Source organism: Abrus precatorius, unplaced genomic scaffold (genome assembly GCF_003935025.1).
Source record: "Abrus precatorius isolate BTA unplaced genomic scaffold, Abrus_2018 Scaffold4, whole genome shotgun sequence".
NCBI lineage: Eukaryota > Viridiplantae > Streptophyta > Magnoliopsida > Fabales > Fabaceae > Abrus > Abrus precatorius.
Genome location: NW_020874384.1, coordinates 17177478 through 17199644, shown reverse-complemented (window position 1 = coordinate 17199644; position 22167 = coordinate 17177478). Strand labels below are relative to the sequence as shown.

At 32.6% G+C, this 22167-nt stretch overlaps 4 protein-coding genes across 5 annotated transcripts; 2 read left to right on the top strand and 2 right to left on the bottom strand.

Annotated features, from left to right (window-relative positions):
- The first annotated feature begins 336 nt into the window (after positions 1-336).
- On the top strand, positions 337-4952 carry LOC113864796 (homeobox protein knotted-1-like 3). 2 transcript variants are annotated; one of them, XM_027498909.1, is made up of 6 exons: positions 337-1379; positions 2239-2359; positions 3330-3523; positions 3655-3786; positions 4124-4260; positions 4335-4722. In XM_027498909.1, exons 1-6 carry the CDS (start codon positions 693-695, stop codon positions 4372-4374), a joined length of 1311 nt encoding a protein of 436 aa, XP_027354710.1. In that variant the 5' UTR covers positions 337-692; the 3' UTR covers positions 4375-4722. The 2 variants fall into 2 exon arrangements, with proteins under 2 accessions (XP_027354710.1, XP_027354711.1); XM_027498910.1 differs by having other exon boundaries at positions 358-1379; positions 4346-4952.
- A 1713-nt stretch (positions 4953-6665) lies between these two features.
- Positions 6666-7136, bottom strand: LOC113866222. The gene has a single exon (XM_027501104.1). The coding sequence runs from the start codon at positions 7134-7136 to the stop codon at positions 6666-6668; it is 471 nt and encodes a 156-aa protein (XP_027356905.1).
- Positions 7137-9685: 2549 nt separating this feature from the next.
- LOC113865358 (flotillin-like protein 4) lies at positions 9686-12567 on the bottom strand. Its single transcript, XM_027499845.1, has 2 exons — positions 11641-12567; positions 9686-10256 (listed from the first exon to the last, which is right to left on the bottom strand). Exons 1-2 carry the CDS (start codon positions 12565-12567, stop codon positions 9747-9749), a joined length of 1437 nt encoding a protein of 478 aa, XP_027355646.1. The 3' UTR covers positions 9686-9746.
- A 4996-nt stretch (positions 12568-17563) lies between these two features.
- Positions 17564-21473, top strand: LOC113866221. Its single transcript, XM_027501103.1, has 10 exons — positions 17564-17581; positions 17793-17895; positions 18288-18469; positions 19378-19559; positions 19646-19930; positions 20023-20081; positions 20166-20202; positions 20306-20377; positions 20583-20907; positions 21057-21473. Exons 1-10 carry the CDS (start codon positions 17564-17566, stop codon positions 21471-21473), a joined length of 1680 nt encoding a protein of 559 aa, XP_027356904.1.
- The last annotated feature ends 694 nt before the right edge of the window (positions 21474-22167 follow it).

Below are 22167 nucleotides of genomic sequence, written 5' to 3'. Positions count from 1 at the left end.
GAAGTAAATAAAAAATAACATGAAAATTAATGATTTTTATAAATTTGAAAATTTAAAATATATTTTATGACCTGCACCTGCACTTTCCTTCCTTCCAGCATATTTAAATGAGACGACATTTATTATAATTAGATGAATTTATTTTAAAAATAGAACCTATTTATTTAAAGCATTTGAGAAAAATGCTGAAAAACAGTTAATTCCAAACCACGATGAGAATATAAATTAGAAAGGGTCGAAATTGGTTTATCCAACGCTAGAAGGATACGTGTACAAAAATAATAAATTAAAATGTATGAATGACGCTGAAATTATTATTTTTTCTTTTATAAAAAAAGCAAGGCTTACTGAAAAAGCAGTTTCCGGAAGAAATAAGCAATGACCGGAAAACCACTGTGTGAAAAACAAAAAACAGCCACATCTCTCTCTCTCTCTCTCTCTCTCTCTCTCTTAAATCTTGTTTGTAACCATTAATATAACATTCATAGTAACTCACAACACAACAGCTTCTATTCCCTCCTTTTCCTCTCTTTCTTTTCTCTCTGAATAAAACACACGCCATTATCCTCATTTCCGACTCCTACACCAAACACTTTTTTCGGGTTTTCTTTTTCTCGGCTCTCTCTCTCTCTTTCTCTCTGCACTTGAAGTTAAGCCATGAACCAATAGCTATCTTTCACACACAGTTTTACATGGCGTACCACAATCACCACATGTCCCAAGACCTTCCACTTCCCCATTTCACAGACCAACAACAACACCCCCACCCTGACAACACCTTGCTAGCTACCTCCTCCGACCCTACCTCCAAACCTCCCTCCGATCCTCACCAAACCGCACCCAATTGGCTCAACAACGCCCTTCTTCGCACCCACTTCACTGAAAACAATAACAACCACGCCAACAGCGCCAGTAACAACAACGGCACCAATTTTCTCAACCTTCACACCGCCGCCTCCGACCCCGCCGCCAATCAATCCTCCGGGCAATGGCTTGCCCGGCCGGTCCTCCACCGCAACCGCAGCGAGGTCATCGACGACGTCGCCGGCGCCGGCGAGTCCATGATGGCCGGCGCGACGGTGTCGCACGAATCGGCGGATTTGAAAAGAGGGGTGGAGAAGAGCGAGGCGGTGGCTGCAGAGAGTGGCGGAGAGGGGCTGATGAACTGGCAGAATGCGAGGCACAAGGCGGAGATTCTGGCACATCCTCTGTACGAACAGCTTCTGTCGGCACACGTGGCGTGCTTACGGATCGCCACGCCGGTTGACCAGTTGCCAAGGATCGACGCTCAGCTCGCACAGTCCCAGAATGTGGTCGCCAAGTACTCTGCCTTTGGACAAGGCATCGTTGGAGATGATAAAGAACTCGATCAGTTCTTGGTATTGTTATTTAATCTTTATTACTCTATATTTCTCCCTTATTATTATTATTATTTTTTTAAAAATTTTTCGAATTATGATTTTGGGATTAGTTTTACTCTCTGGGTGCAATTCACATGACTTTCACTTTTTCTACTGCAAATCTTAATTAAAACTAATCGCTTGTTGTTAATTTAATGTGTTTTGTGGATTATTTAAAGGGTTTTTCTTGGCCAATTAGTGGGTGTTGGATATTTTGAGTTGCTGTTCAATGTTCATGGACAGAAAGTGAGAGACAGGGTCTCTTTGCTTCCTAGCGCTGAGAATGAAAATAAGTCAGAAGTAGAATGATGGTTATTTAATGAAATTAAATTAAGATGGAACTAGATAGGAAGCAAGTGGTTCCAATTTGACTTTTTGAACCGTTTTTTGTGCTGAATTTGACATTTGAAATATAACCCGTAATTGGGATGGTTTTGCGGTCATGTCTTACGGTGCGTTAGGCGAACAAGTTTGTCTTTTTATTTATCTTCGCTATCTTCTTCTAATCACATGCTTTCATAGTCACAGTACTTTGAAAAAAAATAAATTAATGGTTTGTTTGGGAGTTGTTTATTTCTAGTTTTGATACTGGATTTCAATTTTTCTTCCGCGAGTACTTCTATCTTGAAATCCTTTCCGCTGGAATGTTTTCAGTAGTTTTCTGAAGAATTTTCTTGAAACAATGAACAATTTTGGGCTGGGTCAGATTACCTTGTGGATTTTGACTACATCTAAACTTCTTTTTTTGATGTTGTCATGATGTGTAATTCCATCCGTGTTAGAGTTTATTTGCTATGATACGGTTTCGATTTTGATGTTATTCTGATTGATGCTGCAGTCGCACTATGTTTTGTTGCTCTGTTCCTTCAAAGAACAACTCCAACAGCATGTCCGGGTCCATGCAATGGAAGCGGTAATGGCTTGTTGGGAGATTGAACAATCCTTACAAAGCCTAACAGGTACAGAAATAGTCTTTTTAGTGATTGTTACATCTTAACAGGTTTGTTGCACGATAAAATGGAAATAGTTTGTTCCAAGGTTATTTTCTAACATTTTGTGTACCCAAACTATGTTTCTGCTATCTCAGTTAACCAACCAGCAATTTACTCACCCAAAAAACAATAATATATTAGTTATTTATCAGCGCTTTTGGGAAAACTGCAAGGGTGAGTTTGATGTCCCCTTGGAGTTGGGCCAAAATTTTACCTCTTTCTAAGTTTTTCACTCACAAATTTAACGGGTTGAAGTATCAAATATGTCATTGGAAAATAGGCGTAACCTATGCTGCCGCTGCCGCTGCTGCTGTATGTTTGCGGTTCACTATAGGGTGTCACAGTCACAGGTTGGGAACTTGGAACAGAGTTGTTTCTGTCAATTAATTCAGATTCTGAGTACTTAAGTTCTCAAAATCAGGGATTGTACCTGCAATGAGTTGTAACCTCATGTTCAAATTTTCTTCCAAGGTCAACTATTAGTCAAATTGCAAGGTTCAGGGTAACAATAAATGATATTCAAGTCCCTAATAGTTGATAGACTAAGAGGAACATGGCTACAGGAATTAAAATTTTCTTCTCTTTCTCGTATATTAAACCCTGTGGGTTTGGGAAATTTCAAATCTTGGCTAACTTTATTAAAATTGAAGCAGATATAACCAAATAGTGAAGAATATACCGAACGGCTGCGCATTTTCTCAGATATAATTATGACAATTACTGTGCTATAAGAAAATATTGGAGACTTTATAGTGTGCATTGCCCAGTTGTCATATTTTAAGCATGTTATGCCAAACTATTGTGTACGTAGTCATAAACCTTTTGGTTAGGTTTGCTAATTTTATGAACTATTAAACAGCAAAAGAACAACCTTCTTTGCTATTGGAAGAGTACTACTAAAGTGTTAGTTTTTATCACATGGTGCATGATTTAACAGGAGTTTCACCCGGGGAGGGTACAGGAGCAACAATGTCTGATGACGAAGAGGACCAAGTGGACAGTGATGCCAATCTGTTTGATGGTGCTTTGGATGGTCCCGATAGCATGGGATTTGGCCCTCTTATTCCCACAGAGAATGAGAGGTCCCTAATGGAACGTGTAAGACATGAATTGAAGCACGAATTGAAACAGGTGAGGGATTAAGTGTTCATATTACCTTTTAATTTAAAGTCTCCATTAAGTCCCATCATTTTGAATATTTTTTCACGTGATTGACCTCTAATATTGTTTTTTTCTATTCTATTATTATCTAATTTCTATAGGGTTATAAAGAGAAAATTGTGGACATCAGAGAGGAAATTTTACGCAAGAGACGAGCTGGGAAACTTCCTGGGGACACGACCTCTGTCCTTAAAGCTTGGTGGCAATCACATTCCAAATGGCCTTACCCTACTGTAAGAACTCTATATTTGAATTACTACATTTTTTTTCAAAAATCTTTTTTGAACTAATTTATAGAATATCATCAAAGATGCCCTTGTTCACAAATTCAAAGCAAAGAAATAAGGATTTTACCCATTTGACTATGCTTAAGGTTTGTGCACTTAGTCCACACGTTAGCACCGTTGACCGTGGACCAATGACCTTATGAATATGCGGTCTAGAGGTTCTAAAATTGAAGCTACTCCGCTAGATTTTTCCAAGCAAACTTTTCAAAATTAATATTAAATGCGGTCCCACAATTTATTAATCAATGTTTTTACTCATCTTTAACTATGTCGTGCCTTTCAGGAGGAGGATAAGGCAAGGCTGGTGCAGGAAACGGGTTTGCAGTTAAAGCAGATCAATAATTGGTTTATCAATCAAAGGAAGAGGAATTGGCACAGCAATCCTTCAACTTCTACTGTCTTGAAGAGCAAGCGCAAAAGGTATTCATAGTAGATGTCCTTTTATTAAATTAAAATTTACATGACCTTTGTTTGTGCCAATCTTAATTTAAAAGATGTAATGCAGGTGATAATAGTGGTGATCTTTACATGTAAATGGAGAGGGAAGGGATTCTATCATACAGCATGGCAAGGGAATCAAGTAAAGTCAATGAGAAGGAGAGGGACAGGGTTAGCTAGGGAGTTCAATTAGGATTTATAAAGCGATATCGATTTGGGTAGTAATTCCATGGGCGTATGATTTTTAGTCACATATTTATGTTTGTGAAATATACATAATAGTGAGGGGTTGTGGGTGTACAGTAATAATCTGAGCATTTTTCCTTCAATCATGCTAATTTTGTTTTTGCTATTCTTAGAATTGGTATATACATGGGGTTTTGATATTTTTCTTAAAATGTTCTTCTAACACTCTTAATAAACAACAATATTGAATATAAAAGGGGTATATTTGATATATTCGAATAAAAACATTTAATCATATAGCAACTATTAGGAGGAATATGGAGTTCAATTTGTTGCAGAAACCATACATAGGAAGTTTTTATTTATTAGACTTTAATCGCAGTTGCCTCGTTTGCACTTGGCATGGTGTTTGTATGTTGCTCCTTCGAGTGATTTTAAAGTCAAAATCATGACATGGAATAAAAATTATGAGGGTGAAAACAGAGTTCATTAAATATTTTTGATTGCCCGTGGTTGAAGGATAAATATTGGTGTGGTGAGTTCATGACACTGCCTGTCGACGTACTTACAGTTTGGAAAAACTAAGATGGAACAGATTCAGTAAATGGAAATAAATCCTTTTTTTTTTTATGTAGAAACAAATATTATATTTTATTCGTTCTTTTGGGAGCATTCGCACTATTTTCTTTGAGTGGGACTAATTCTGTCTAAAACATTGAAAAGGCTCCTCACAAATTTATTAGCAGTGCATTTTGTAAGTGGTCCCCCTGGTAGGCAAATAGTAGCATATTTACCACAGCGTTTGTGTAATTTTCAAATTTAAACTAATATTTTTTTAAAATATAAATTATTATTATTTTTTTACAAAAATTCTTTTAGAATTATGAATAAGTTACATCCCTCTCTCAATAGATATGTTTAAATTATATTACTGTCTTTTAATACACTTTCTTTAACTGAGACGATTATCATTTACACTTTCAAAATTTGCCACGTAAAGCTCAGTTTTGAAAACAACAAAGAGTCGAAAACCTAACCCTCGCAGGTCTAGTTAACGTACCCCAAAGCATGTTGTAGAGAACATAAATGAGTGTGTGCCATACACTTTAACAATATACCAACACGTTAACCAGTGTATTCTGTGGTTGGAGAAACACTTTTATCATAAGAGTACATACATACAACAGGGAAAATTCATTAGCTGGCCCATGTATGGCCCTTCAAAAGTTACTCCTTCACCTCATCCAACAAGTACAATCAAACCCTACTCAGCACACATTACTTACAGATAAGGACTAGGAGACACCTACGTACTCCTTCCAAAACATGTCTATTTTATCACGAAGACAGTAATGAGTTGGGTTCAATCAGAGATGGGCTTAGATATTGTCCAACCCATGTCAATTTATATAGCAAACAAAAAAGGTTATAATTAAAAATTTCACAGTGAACAAAAATGCTTGCGAATTGCGATTCTTGAATAATTATAATATATAGAGAGTTGCGCACTAATTAAAATGATTTTTATCCTAGCTCATTGGATTTAAGACTACATTTGTTTTACAGCCCATGTATAGGTTATGTCTATTTCTTTTGTTGATTGAAAGTTGCATGAGAGTTTTTTTAAATCAGTTTTACTACTTATTGTCAAGTGCTAATTGAGGAATCATATTTTTTATTAAAAATTATAATATTTAATCCATTGATAACAATAATATTATATTTGGTCGTTTAAAATATGAAGAGGAAAAATAGTTCCAAAAAACAAAAGCCGACCCCTTTGAAAGATAGAAGGGAAAGAAGAAAAAAATTACGACCGCGCGTCCTCTCTCTCCTTCGTTAATATGTGCCCATTGCATATGATTTGCAGGTTGCAGCCAGTCTTTACTCTGCATTTTCACTTCCACTGAGCAGGATAGTTTTATGGAACAATTGATACGATGATCACTTTGTGACAAACTTAAAATTATTCTGTTATGTTGTTAAAATAATATAATGTAGTCATATTAACAATATATTAAATAAGAATTCACCATGCTATGTAAATTAAAAATATAACAGAATTCCAATCCAATTTGTGACTGAAATTAAAAGAAAAAAATACTAACCCCGTGCGTACTAATTTTTTTAGGAAAAAACCTCTATATATAGAGAAATTTTGATTATAAAAATTACAAGAGGAAGAATAACAAATTAGCAGTTCACCAATCCAGAATGTTCACGTTTCCCTGTTCTCCCAATCCCAAATATACTTTGTTCATTCCTCCTATTGGACATGCATATCGAGCCGAAAAATCAAGATTAACACTTTCACCCTCTTTCTCTGCCCCATCATCAAAATTAAGCGCATAACTCTTAGGATCATACTGAAACTGTATTTTTCTTTTCTCGTTCAATCCACTACATATCCTCAACCTTCGCAAAGAAAATCTCTTCCCTTTTGGCCACTTCAAAATTGCTGACAACACCTTCTTCAGCTTCTTCGTCAACAAATTCCGATGATGTTTCATCGTTTCTTGTTCATCCTGACACGACTCATATCGATGTGGGGAATAGAGTCCACGGAAACAGCCACAATAAGTGATGCCCATGTCTTCGTAATCGTAATCTTCTACGTAGTTAAGTGCGCCTTTAATTTCTTCAAGCCTTGATTGATTTCCAATTCTACCCATTCTACAATATTGAGTGACCTATTGTTAGAATGATATGGGTGAATGCAACACACATGCACAAGAGAGACACAGTCACTTAGAAATACGAAAGAAACTCGACTTCGTTTTCCAACTCTTCACGTAGATCAAATATTTGAGACTTGGTATGAGTAATTGAAGCGGTCATATGATAAATAACAAGGACCTATGATGTATTGTCACGTGGTGATGAATAGTTCTTGTAATGGTTACTTTTGTGACGTGTCGAGTTTTGATTGTACTGTTCTTTGTTAATTGTGACAGATGGGTGACTTTGTGTATTAGTTATCTTCAAGTTTGTCTTAGGTGATGTTAGGATTAGGGATTTGAAGCTTCGACTTCTGTGGCGTTCGTTAATAGACAGTTAGCAGCCAAACAGATTGTTATAGTTTATCCTTCCAAGTAGCATTTTCTTTTTCTAGTATTTTTTTTAATTATCTACTACGTATTATATTTTATGTGGATAAGTTTCACACCCTTGAGATTATTACATTTCACAGATATTTGTAAAGGTATTTTTAAATTCAAGTAAAATTTATAAATAAAAATAACTAAATATAATAAAAGGTATTTTTGTTAATAATAACAAATATTTGTTATATTAGATGGAAATAAATTAAAGAAAAGATGTAGAAAATTATTTAAATCAAGATACATAATGTTTATTGATATGGCGAGTCAAATTTTAAAAGTTAAATTAAAAGTCAAAGTCAAATTCAAAATAATATTAAATTCTAATTTATCTTGAAAAACAACTTCAATTTTTTTGGCACAGTAGAAATGAAACAAAATAAAAGAAAAAATTGCGGGGACTTTAGACATAATTACTAACATATACTTTCTTATTTTTGGAAGAAATATACTCTCAAATTATAACTCTCAAATTTTTTTATTAGAATACTGTTAAACATTTGCAATTGACTCTTGAGTTTATTGCAATTGACTCACATAGATACTGTTAAATATTTTATTAAAATCTGATTGGAAATATCTCTTAAATTTTTGCAATTAACTATGTGAATAGCATGTTCGTGGACATCTAGAATGATTACTTATCTGCTGCTGGTGACTTGGAGTTGGTAATCTTGCTGGAATATATCATGCTTGGTATATAAATTTGTATATCTATAACATGTCTTAAGAAATATTTTTGGCATTTTCTACATAAAGGTAGTTTATGTAACTATGTAGGTATAAGTGCGAGCGCAAAGAATAACCAAAAACAATAGTAAAGCTTCTCTTTGCTTGTGAGAACAAAATAAATTGCAACACAGCCAATACCAATAATAAAGAGCAGAAAATTAAACACGAACATACCACAAAAAGAATTTTTAAAGTGAAAAAGTTCTGTACATGTGAGAGAATAAAAATTAATGGACAAGTTTGGAAAAGTTTTCACCATATAAAATAATAGATACATCATCAAAGTCTTCTTGACATCACTGAGAATGTATAAGGAAATTATATACCATTTTGCTTGTAAGGTCTAGGAATATTTTGCACGTTACATATTTTTTTGTATTAACAGTTCTTGTTTTGGTTTGACAATTTATATTCCTTGTCAGATCAACGTGTAGTTGGATAACCATGAAAAAACACGTTAGAAAGCCCGTTAATTAAGGTACATTCAATACAAAAGCTATAACTAGTAGAAGTTGAATAAATTGAACTCATTTATTAATCATCTTTGACGGGCTCAACACTGTTAGGCTTCCTATCTAATTTAATGTGTAGGCGTTGATTCATTTGGCTTGCAATTGACTAGAAGTTCTTGACATTTTCTGCCACAACTTCTTGATGCCTTCCGATCACATTACATCCTCAAGTCACGTAGGTAAGTGAGACAATTTGCTTAATTATGTGTACTGTACTTTTTTACTTTTATTCTCAGTTTTTTTTTCCCTTTGTTCTCATTAGGTTCTTTAAAGTTATAATTTTACCAGTGTCACTCAGCTGATAAAGGGGTATACTAATTGTATAATCTTGCATGCTGAAGGGCCAAAATCTGCAAGTTTTGTAATGTAAGCAAGACTATGATGAATACTGAACTTACAATTAGAGGATGAAATTCTTGCAGAATGCCTTTAACTTCCCATCAATGAAGTGAACCATTGAAAGGTAAAGTAAACAACCTGACATGCCTTCTTCTCAACTAAAGAATAATGATCTCTCCTGCAGACTTTTGTGTTTTTCTCTTTTTATTAAATTAGCCCCTAACTCTCATCTCTTATCACACTATATATGGCACTTAATTTTATTTTACCAGTGCTTGTTTTTATTTTATTCATATTATGTCACGTGTAAGCTTTCACTTCTCAGCTCGCCCATCTTATGTCAAGTATCCATATGCTTCTTTATTCTTAGGAAAATACGTATCCGAACCAGTGGCGTAAAATTTAGTTGATCAATACAGGAAAATTGAGCATAAGTTATCTTTAAAAAATTATAACTACTATAAACTTTATTAAAGTATTTTTAATAACCTATTCTAAAAACAATTATATTCAAATATATGTATCATCATATATGCTCACTAAATGGGAGCTTATTAAATATATATATATATATATATACTGAATTGATGTGGCACAGCTAGGAACTTTTGTCGGGCAAGGTTCCCATCCAAGACGGTGGCAGCATACCGGTTTGCTCGTGGACTGTCTTGAACAGAGGTGGTAACATCTTATACACACTAGCAACGTCCTTCATAGCCGTTCCACCACCACTGCCATCATTTGCTTCCCCAGTACCATTAGTCCAGATACTAATCTTAGGTTGAAGTCCACGTATAGCATCGGCATTACTCTTGGCAATGTCTTTAAACAGGCCATTATTTAACATCAAATAGTCCCTTAAAGCAGCATAGTTACCTCCCAATGCATCGAGAAGGGTCCTTAAATATGCCCCTTGGGCTTGGCCAAGGGCCACCAGCCCCTCTGCTTCCTTTTTCTTTGCATAGAAATCTGCTTCTGCTGCTTGTTGCCGACTGTAAAATGCTGCCGCCGCCAATGCTTTCTGTGCTTCTGCCTCTTTCTCCTTCTCAAACAATATTGCTTCCGCCGCTTTTTGTTTCTTGTACAGCTCCCAGTTGGCTTCTTGTACCTATTCCACAATTTCCACGAAAATTTAAACAAGAGAACAAATTGGTCATCCTCGCTTTTCCTTTTAGGTTTCATCGTTCACTCTCTCATTCATAGTGGGATAGGCTTGTTTGTTGTTGTATTATTTTTATTAAAATCTATTTTAAAAATAATTATTAACATTTTTTTATCTTACTTATAAAAAAAATAAAGAATCATTTTTAAATACACTAATTATTAAGTTTTTTATATATATATTTGTGAAAATTATAGAAACAATTCTATCTTTGTATTTCATTTTTTCTACGTTTTATGATTGCCCTTATTCAAAACTAATTCTAAAAAAAGGCAAAAACCCATAGACTATTTCACATTTTTCAAATCAGGTTACCAATAACATCATACTATATATTAAACACCGAATGCTTTATTTTTTCCATGACAGCAAGTCAGTAACGAAGAAATGTTCAACAGCCATGCCGTCGTTGGGAAAATCGCATATTAGTATCAACATGCGAAATGAATGGGTACAAAGATTTCAACATGGACACCCTATTCAACATCATTCTATCAATAATTCTTATATTTAAATAATTAAAAATCAATATCAAATGTAAAATTATACGATATCATATACTTGTAATTTTTTTACTTATTTTATATATTTATTTTTAAATATATTAGAAAATAAAATAACATTTCGTCTTTTAAAATTATACAAACACTTTTGTTGTGACTTTATACATGTTTTTTGAAAGAATTAAAATAAAGTCATAGTTTATCTCAATTAAATATCCATACTGATCAGTATTATTGTGGATTCTCTAAATTTTAAAATTAAATTTAATAAAATCAAATTTGAAATTAATCTTAAACTAAATTTAAATTTTAAAACTAATTTTAAATTGTTTTTTCAAAAAATAAAACAGATTAGTTTAGAATTCAATCTAAATAATTACTTTATGTGGTAGATAGATAATGCAAAGTAGAAAATATTAATTTAATTTTAATACAATATGAATATAAAAGAATATATTATTAACCAATTAGTATATATATACATACTTTTTTATTAATTATTATAAAATTTAATTATTTTAATATAATAACTCAATAATAGTATAAAATATATTATTTATCTGATTTAAAATTAATTTTAAACTAAATCCAAAATTTTTAAAAATACTTTTAAAAAATTAAAATAAATTAATTTAAAATTCAATTTATATATCATATTAAATTCAAATCCACCTCTAATGAAAAATATTCTTAGATTTTAAGTTAGTATGATTTTGGGTGCTAATATTTGTACGTGTAGATAATTAGTCTAATATAATCAATAAACAAATTACAATATTAGAATAATTAATTTGAATAATGAATGAAGAATAAGAGAAAAAGCTAACCTTGGTATCATACTCAACGCTAGCTTTGCTGAGAAACTGAGCTTTAAGCTTCTCGGTTTCTGCAAAGGCGTTCATCCTTTCAACCTCTCCCTGCAACTCGGCTTCTCTAAGCGCCACCGCTTTCGCCGCCTCAACCTCGGCCACCTGTGCCGCCTTAGCCCACGTAGCCTTCTTCTTAGCAAGCTCGGAATTGGCCTCTGCCACCTCAGCCTCTCTCTCATTCTCAAACACCTTCACCTCAGTCCTCACCTTTATCTCTTCCTTCTTCCCCTCTCCTTCCCTCTGCGTCGCTATAATCTTTGTCTCCGCATCAATCCTCGCCGCATTCTGAAGCGTTTTTCCCTCTCTCATCTTCGCTCCAACCTCTCCCTTCATCTTTGCCTCTGCCACGTCAACCTTGGCTTGGTTCGCAGCTTCCATTTGAGTCTTCTGTCCCAAATAAGAGAAATACTCGTGACCAGGCACATCCACTAATTGCTTCACGTTCGCGTTGTAAATCAAAAGCCCGAACTGGTTTAGCTCTAACTGAACCTTCTCGAACACCTCTTGTTTAAAGTCTTTGGTACCTCTGAAAATATCTTCCATGGTCATGGATGCAGCGAGAACACGTGTCTCTCCCTCGATGATTCCTTCCACGAGTTCATTCACGTGGTTAGAGAGCTTGTCGTGGGAAGAGAGAAGCTTAGCATATTTGAGAAGGCTTTCTTTGTCATCGATTCTTGGACCGATTGTGAATACCGCAGGGAGAACGAAAGGGAGCTTCTCGGCGCTCATTGCTTGAACTTGGAAGGTGTAATTCACCGGAGAGAGATCGAAGACGGTGCATGATTGGCCAGGGAAAATCCATGCTTTCTTTGCGAGCTTTATGTCGCGGATTCCAACTCCAGTTATTGCGAGGTATTCTGAAGCGTTTGCTACCTTGTACATTGTTTCTGTTCTGTGTGTGTGTTTGAATGAACGAGGAAAACTATGAGTTTATATGGGTGTTGTTTGCGCTTATATATGTATAAATTAGGGGTCAAGGGTTTGAGGAGTGCTTCGCGTGTGAGGTAAGGATATATAGGCAAATTTTCTCAATATTAACTAAATATTTTTTAATCTTATCTTTAGGATAACTTTTGAAGCAACAGAATGATAAATTTATCTTATTTTGTTGATTTATTAAATAATAGATTAAAATGGATATCAAAGATAGAAAAGAATAAAAAAACATTTAGAAATAATACAAAATACCAAGTAAATAATTAATAAGAATAATACTTAGATCTCTATAAATTAAAGGGGTTTATTATAAGTAACATAGTCCTGTACCTGTCCATGTTGATCTATGTAATACAACAACTAGAATAGTTTAATATTGTCTTTATTTTTATTTCTTTATTATAAAAAGAGAAAAAAAAACTTTGTTTTTATTTATCTGTAAAATTTTAGGACTATTAATTATTATTCTTTAATTTAACTAATATTGTTTTGTTCATATAAAATATCTGTACCTTTGAGTAATTAAAGAATAAAAATAAATCTATGAATAAAAGGTAAATTATAAAGTTTAGAATGCACTTTCAATAAAATAATTAGATTTTTTGTGTGTATAATTTTTCTCTTTTTCAACTGATAAATAAAAATAGAGATTATAATTTATTGTCTCATTATAACTCTAAGTTAATGATAAACTGTTGTTTTATTAATGAGATTTTGACTAACTTTTATACTGAATTAGTTATTTTATCCGGTTAAGTTTTTCTTAAATTTTTAAAAATTTGTTAAATTACGAAAAAAAATGTGTTGAAATAAATAAATAAATAATAAGTAGATTTTGAAACTAAAATTTGAACTTAAATTTAAAATATGAATCTGAAACAAAGTATCCTTTTGAATATAAATCATGTTTTTGTAGACTTTCATTCAAATTTTAAATTCAAATATTTGGTTACATTGTAATAGATAGTTGTGATCATAATATATATAAAAATGATAATAAGAAGATTTAAGAAGGTCAAATTTATTATAATTGATAATTACAATTACTTATTAGTTAAAAACTTTTTAAAATTATTAAAACTCATTGCAGTTAATTTTAAATACGATAATTATCACATAATGAAAAGCTGAAAATTCATTTTTTTAACTCGTTTAAGTGCTCTACTCAAAATCTTAACTTTTAAAATTGATTTTAAACAATAAATTACAATAGTAATTTAATAAAAAATAAAGCATGTATTCCACTTTTTATGTGTCTATTGTCTTTTTAAACAGTATTTTAGATACTTAAATTTAACTGTAAAAATTAAGATTTGGGGTTCAAAAATATTTAATTATGACTGACATTCGTTCAATCAATGTTTTAATTCATTAAACATGTATCAAAAATTTAAAGTATAACAGTAACTCATTAATTATTATGAAGAATTTTAATTAAAAAAATATTACTCTGCTTCGTAAGAACTTTCTTTGGACAATCGTTAAAGATTATGGATCTGCTGAATAATCATATCATTATATATATTATTTTGATAAGTAATTTAATAAATAAAATATATCAATCTTTATCCCATTTACATATGTATTAATCTATTTGGCTCGTTATTGTCCCATTTTCAATAATTTTATGATAAAGAAGGGTTGAATTAAATTTGTGAAACTCTTGCTTTTTTGTCATCATAATTTATATTGTGAGAGTGTCTTTAATTTTAAATAAAAACCTTATAATATTAATTGTTTAAATAAATGTTAAATATACTAATAAAATAAAAAATATAATTTTGTTTATGAAGATATAATAGATCGAATCTTAGGCAACCCAACCTAAACAAACGCGTATTTAAATAATATTGTTCATTTAAATATTTAACGGAAAATTGCGTGATACTTTCTTGGCTTTTCGCCCCCTAATTTCGTCAAAAAACATTGGAACCGCGCTATGGAGGGGAGGGAGCGTTGAAATAAACCACCAACAATTTTTAAATATATTCTTTTTGTTAACTAAAAATAATAATGTAAATAAAGCAGTTATAAGCCATGACTAAGAAAGTAGGTGTTATATCTTGAAAGATTATCAATAAAACTTCGTTTTTCAATTACAAGTGAAAAATAAAAAGTTTAATTACAAATTTATACTTTATCTTAAATTATGTTAATATTAATAAAATGTAATAAAAGAGAGAAAAAAACACATGTGATGGTATCTTATTTTGTTACTTGAATTAATAAAACGAGAAATGCAATAATTTTTTCTTTTTCTTTTTTCCCCTTCAATTACGGTGAAATGGAATAAAATTGAAAATATAAACTTTTATAAAGTTATTATTTTATTTTATTTTGTTTTTTATTACTCGATGATCAATTATGTCATGTCCTTGTTTGAACTAAATATAAAATAATGGCATAAAAATATTAAATTAAATTGAAAAAAGTGTCCATAGTGATAATACATGAAATTAATTAAAATTTGTATTCATTGTGTTTCATTACGGTAATTTCAATTTATTTAAAAAACATTTAAAATACCAAAAATATGCGTTTATAAGTTCTGTCATTGAGAAAATTCCAAAGTATTAGCGTAGCTTAACCAAGCAAATCAATTATTATATAGAGTTGTCAAATTATATATGACATATGATCTTTAACTCACCGAGACTCCAATTGTCATAATAACAACGAGAAGCGGCAGTCATCCTTGATTTTCCTTGTGTTAAGTTTCCTAAAAATATTAAAAGGATTAAGAAGAAATCAGAAGGCAATTCAATTGTTTACAAATTGTTTAGTGTTTAATAAGATAGAAAAAAATTAGAATATTAAAATATTATCATTATTAAGTGGTTTGAGACCACATGATCTCAGCCGCTTACATCTTGTTACATATAAAAAAATACAAAATATAAATACATTAAATTTGGATTGGTTGGTACCATCGTCTTGTGCTATTTAAAAATTTTCTCTCTAATATACTAATTTTCCCCCCCTCATTTGGAGATGAATTTCCGAGGGGTTTTGCAACATCTTCATGATATTTTTGATTACTTGTTTTAGGATATTTCCTAAATGAACTTGTCTAAGTAGAACTAGCCTTGTACACGTACAAAAATTGATATTACATACAAACTTGTAATGCATAGGTGTCGTGAGTGCATAGTACAAAGCGTGTGTTAAAATATCGGATAAATAGATGCTCAAAGACCACTCCATTCGAGACACAGATGAAATTAAAAAATTCAGATTTGTTCAAACTTTTAAATTTAGTTACCTAAACCTTGTTTTTCTTTTAACAAGTGTTTTTAATTGACATAATAAATAGCTACATTTTGCGAGTTCTGTGTGCATGCATAGATAGCTAATGATTAATGAAAAGTCACAGGTCCGTGCTGTTTCTATAGCAAAAAGTTATATTTTTATATGAGAATGATGTCAGGAGTATATGTGCTCGATACACGCAAAAGTCACTCAAATTATTATTTATTTTAGATGAGTTTTTTCCATTTAATAATACCAAAAGATTGCAAACTAACTTGGACTCTTAAAGGTTAAATGACAAACAATTATTAATATATTTTTAATCCAAAAATAGTAAAAATATTTTATTTATTATTTTCTTAACTGTGTGTGTATTAAGAGGTGACACCATTCCTCCCGCGCAATGTAAAGATATGGAACTCTTTTTAATGGTGGATAAGGTAGGGGTGAAAGAAAATGAAAAAAAAAACTGATAGATGATTGAAAATATTCATATTTATATTTATAGAACATTGATGTTATCAATCGATTAAATGTATTGTAAAAACGACACGAAAAAATCCCCTAGATAGAAATCCTAGATGGTATGAACGTTTTGACATTGTTTTATCTCCATATGCATATGTACGTGACCCTAGCTGCAGGAACGAATTCGAGGTTCTGTACACTTGTGGTGACTATTCTTATGTCCCACTCCATGCCGCATTATGAAATAACATAGTTATATAAATTCATTTTAATTATTTGTTTAATCAAATTATTTATATTTAATTACTCCTATATAAAAAGCAATTGGCTTCGGGTGTAATAATTTTTGCTCAATTTTATGCATGTTTATGAAGCTTTAGCGCCGATCTAACGATTAAACATTTTCATAAAAAAGGACATTAATGTATACTCAAATAATTTTATTTTTTATAATTATAATTAAACATGAAACAGTTTTACTTTATATGAAATTTATAAATTAAATAATATTTTTGTACATAAATTTGAATTTACTCTTTTAAACAGTATAAAATTAATTGTTTTATTAAGCAGTGTCTTAAAAATGTTATTTAAAAAATAAATATTTTTTTAAAAATTAATGTTCTTGAAATGCTAGTTAACAGATGCATTTTTGGGAGATAGTTGTCGTTTTATATTTAACTGTTTATTGTTTAAGCATGAAAAGGAGGGAAAAAAGGGAGGGGCAGAAAAACCGGGTGAGGCGGTGGTCCACACTTGCATTAAAGTCAAAAGCGGGAATAGTAAGAGAAAGGAAACTACGTTGGGGAACGAGCCCAATTGATTAACTTCACTCGCTTTCTCTGGGCCTCCATTCTGGTTTACATCTCACCCTTCACTCATCTTCCACTTTTGACCATTGTCACCCTAATTTTGGGAAATCACTCCCCCCTCATTTTATAATTCTTTTTTTTTTCCTCCTAAAATATAACTTCATATTTATGTAAACCAATAAAAATATTAATGAGTACACATAAATAACGTGATTATTATCCTTTCTTTGTTTCTTAGGTAAGATGATAGAAAATTCTTAAAACTTGTTATCTATCTTTAAGGCATGATTGCTCGGTTTAGTATTGGCGATCTCATTGCTAATTATTATCCACAAACGTGACGCGCTACGTTTTATTTGTGAATCAACTTGTTTACCTCCTTAATTTTTAGATTTGATATTTCTAATGCAATAATGCCGTTAGTCATGAATGTATAGGGGAATGATGAAGCTATTAGTTATAATAACTGCGTATTCTATTAAATAAAATTACAGTTACAATTTTACAGGATTAAACTTAGATATAGTTTTTGCGCATTTTTAATGTTATTCGTCAATTAAAATAAAGGTTATACCTGGATATGTAAATTTGATCTGTTATTAAATTAATCTGTAAATATTAGTGTAACCCGGCATTTGATAGTGGTGGGGTAGTAACGAGGTTAATGTAAAACGTGCCCCGCCGGTGTCCCAAACCCGATATTTTGCAACCGTTAACTCTTTCTTCTCTCTCCCCGACAGTGGCAGTGAGTGAACAACACCACTCTTTCTCTAGAACTCACAATCACTTCATGTTCGTTGCTCTCGCATGATGTTAAGTTACCGGCCACTGCATTCTTGTTTTCTGCTAACATTTTTCTTGTCCACTTTCATTTTGTTGTCACACCAAGCATCCTATTTACCACCTCTTCAGACACAACTTACTTCAGGTATTTCGCTCACATCTCTCTCTATGCTCTTTTCTTCGAACAAGCCTTTGATTGGAACAAATGTTGTTACTGTTTTTTCACTCTAAGTTCAGTGGGTGGTCAAAAATACCCACTATCACAATGCAGGACAATGTTTCGTGTCACTGTAGCTACTCTCTCACTCTTGAAGATGTTTCACTAGAAAGCATGAAACTTTTTGTTTTTTTCAGGGCCACAAAATGAGGGAAAGGTTGTGGGCCTTTTCCGGGTGGATGAAATTGCTTCTGAACCGTTCGAGAATTCCCCCTTTCCCTTAGCTTTAGCTGCAGAGAGAACACGAAGAGAAGACCCTCTCGATGGCTTCAATACGTACACTAATGGATGGAATATCAGTGACCGCCATTATTGGGCTGTAAGCTTGCTCATTAAACTGTTTCTCCTTTCTTCTTTAATGATAGTTTTTTAAGCACTCTATTTTGTTAATTGTCACTGTTAAGGTTTATAATTTTCGCTTACATTCTGGTTATGGGACTGACATCACCGATTTTCGGTAATATTTTAGTTAATTACCATAATAATAAAATATGACTGTTGGAAAAGTGAGTAAGAAATAATCACTTTTATATTTGAAAGTATATGGAATAATAACATAATTGTTCAAATATATTAATGGGTTTTGCCTGTATCCATCCACAAATTTTCCTAATAATCTCTTACCACTAAAATAAGTATTAAATACAAAATTACATACATTTATTTTCTTACGAACATAAACAAAAAATTCATAATTTGTCTATTTAGTAATTAGAGGATTTGTAAGCATAAGAGTTATTCATGTATTGATTTTTATAATGTATGCCTAAGGGCGCACAATAAAAATCTATATATAGTAAGATTTTATAAAATAATAGATATAGTCTAATGCATTGATATTCAAGGATAATACATTTTTAATAAGTAAAACGTGAGCGTCTAGAGCGCATTATTAAAAACACATTTAAATAATCCTTTGCATGTAATCTGAAGGAAAATTAAATTCGTCCCTGACTTTATTGTCATGTTATCCTTTATCAATTAGTTTTACTGGATGAAACATGAAGCTATCATAGAATGTTGCTGATAGAAATGAACAAATTGCGGCACTGAAAGGTCCTCTGCTACGCTGCAAATTTAATTATTTGAATTTGAGTTATCCTGATTAGATTATAGTTTGAGTGATAATAGCTCATTATCTTACTAAGCTTTTTACTTAGCTCTGCAATATTGAAATTCAAAAAACAAAGTCCACTTACTGTTTTATTTTTTTTCTGTTGAATGTAGTCTGTGGCATACACTGCAGTTCCTGTGTTCAGTATTGCAGCAGTCTGGTTCTTGGGCTTTGGCTTGTGCTTATTGCTCATCACTGTTTGTTACTTCTGTCGTAAAAGAGCGCCTTATGGTTATTCATCAACATGCTATGCTCTTTCCCTTATTCTCCTGATATTATTCACATTTGCAGCAATGTACACATCTCTCTCTCTCCTTCTGTTTTGCTGGTTTCAGGTTTAGTTAGATTCGAATTACAAATTACATGTTTCTGTGTTAACAGAATTGGATGTGCAGTTCTCTACATTGGCCAAGGAAGTTTTCATCACAGCATGACTACAACATTGCAGTATGTGGTACAACAAGCTGATTCTACTGTGGATAAGCTTAGGAATGTGTCCGATTATCTTGCTCAAGCTAAGCAAGTTGGAATTGATCGAGTTTTTCTCCCTACTAATGTTCAAACTGATATTGACGAGGCTGAAACAAATATCAATGCCTCTGCTAGCACACTTGCTGATAAGACAAAGGAGAACTCAGACAACATACAAGACCTCTTAGATTCTGCGTAATGATTGATTAGTATATTTTCTGCTGAAGATATTTGATTTTTTGTTTCAGTTTTTGCTCTGTAAAATTAATATGGTGTCATTGATTCAGGAGGCTGGCACTTATCATAATAGCTGCTGTTATGCTAGTCTTGACATTTCTTGGATTTTGTGAGTCTCTTATATGTCATAATTTTAGATGAAGAATTTCTCACTTGCTGTGGTATTGATTGATGTTCTGGCTTGTTAATGCAGTGTTCTCAATTTTTGGCATACAGCTCCTTGTGTATATGTAAGTGAGATATACTGTGTACCACCTAATGTTACATATTTTTGCGACTCTTTATTATCAAACGATGTTTTCTTATGAAATGCTTTGACATAAATAATTGCAGCTTGGTAGTCGCAGGATGGATTCTTGTTACTGGCACCCTTATATTATGTGGCTTGTTCCTTGTTCTCCACAAGTAAGTTCCCCTCCCCTAAAATTTTACCAAATGTCATGTTCATAACGAGCATCCTACCTTTATTTTATTTTTGGGTCTTGCTAACCGTTACCTATAACATGAGTTAAAGAATAGAAAAATAGAAAGTTTTATTAGAAATCACGTTAAGAGTGCATATATAGTAATTTATTAAAAAATCAACTTTTATTTGTTGTGTTTTTGGTAGTGCAACAGAAGACACTTGTGTAGCTATGAATGAATGGATCCAGTATCCCACAGCACATACGGCTCTGGACGATATTCTTCCCTGCGTGGACAACGCCACTGCACAAGAAACATTCTTACGAAGCAAAGAAGTAACTTCTGAACTAGTCAATTTGGTCAACCAAATTATCACCAATGTCTCCAACTTAAATTTCGCCCCCAATTTCACTCCACTATACTATAACCAATCTGGCCCCCTCATGCCGCTCCTCTGCAATCCATTCCATCCTGACATGACGGATAGACAATGCGACGCTGGAGAAGTGACCCTAAGCAATGCAACACAGGTAGATCAATCCATCCTTCATAGAACATACAACACTACTATGCACTTAAAAGATTAATAGATTTGATTAAGACAAAATGTGATGAGCATGTGAGAGCTATTGTCTATTGAGTTAAAGCGGGTGTTAATATAAATTTGTATGTGGTTCAGGTATATGGCAACTTTGTTTGCCAGGTATCACCATCTGATATATGCACGACACAAGGGCGTTTGACACCTACCTTCTATAACCAAGTTTCGGCCGGAATAAACGTGGGCAACGCCTTGTATAATGATGCCCCATCCCTGGTTGAGCTACAAGACTGCACCTTTGTTCGGGAAACTCTGAGTGAAATATCCAGTGACCATTGTCCTGGTTTAAAGCGTTACAGTAAATGGGTCTATATTGGATTGGTAATGGTCTCTTTTGCTGTAATGTTCTCCTTGATCTTCTGGATTGTGTATGGGAGAGAAAGGAGACATCGACTGTATGCTAAGGACTCAAAAGTCTTAACTCCTTCACCAGCACAAGTACCAGGACACGCATTAGCACTAGCCCAGATCCCTGAAGGGGACAAAGATAATTAAGAAGAAAACTCATTGATATTGTTAGTAGGTGGATGAACATGAAGTGTTGTGAATTAAGTTTAGCTTTTTCCAGTGTTTGTTGTATGATGTAGCTTCTTTGTATGACACACTAGCAAGAGTTTTTAATGAAATGTCATTATTTTACTTGGCATGATGAAAAGGGGGAACGAGGAGATGAATCCGACAGAAGACAAGGCGTGAAAGAAAGGATGGAGGTTCTTATGTGGGGCCCAAATATGAGACCGACGTGGCAGGTGTTGATGTTGGACAGTGTTTGTTTGGAACCCACAATCAACGTCACACGAAAAGCTTAACCTAACTTGTTCCTCAAAATGTATGATTAAGTGAATGGTGATTTGAGTATGAACCCAACTTGTCTCCTTTCATCTTGTGGCTCTCAACTGTGAACCAAATGCAAAGAATTGCTTCATGGTTCTCTCTTTATTTTTCAGTTTTGTTAACATCAACTTAAAGATTAAAAAATGATGAAATTTTGTATTTTTATCAAGAAATGTTTATTATATTCTTAATATAATGATAATTTAAATAGGATTTTATCGTTTTAAATTATTTAAAATTAAAATGGTGTTAGTATATTTATTTCTTGGTTTTTTTTTGTGTGTTTAAAGATTATGAATTTGTTTGGATGCTTTTTGGATGAGGTAGCCGAGATAGAACTTTTTGGGCCCAATAG

Excerpts from the sequence above, each read along its gene's own strand:
- LOC113866222 (XM_027501104.1), bottom strand. The coding sequence starts at position 7,136 with ATGGGTAGAATTGGAAATCAATCAAGGCTTGAAGAAATTAAAGGCGCA.
- LOC113865358 (XM_027499845.1), bottom strand. The coding sequence starts at position 12,567 with ATGTACAAGGTAGCAAACGCTTCAGAATACCTCGCAATAACTGGAGTT. Across the intron at positions 10,257-11,640 it reads GCGTTGAGTATGATACCAAG|GTACAAGAAGCCAACTGGGA; the intron begins GTTAGCTTTTTC and ends ATTGTGGAATAG.
- LOC113864796 (XM_027498909.1), top strand. The coding sequence starts at position 693 with ATGGCGTACCACAATCACCACATGTCCCAAGACCTTCCACTTCCCCAT. Across the intron at positions 2,360-3,329 it reads ATCCTTACAAAGCCTAACAG|GAGTTTCACCCGGGGAGGGT; the intron begins GTACAGAAATAG and ends ATGATTTAACAG. Across the intron at positions 3,524-3,654 it reads TGAAGCACGAATTGAAACAG|GGTTATAAAGAGAAAATTGT; the intron begins GTGAGGGATTAA and ends TAATTTCTATAG.
- LOC113866221 (XM_027501103.1), top strand. Across the intron at positions 20,203-20,305 it reads ATACAGCTCCTTGTGTATAT|CTTGGTAGTCGCAGGATGGA; the intron begins GTAAGTGAGATA and ends AAATAATTGCAG. Across the intron at positions 20,378-20,582 it reads TTGTTCCTTGTTCTCCACAA|TGCAACAGAAGACACTTGTG; the intron begins GTAAGTTCCCCT and ends TGTTTTTGGTAG.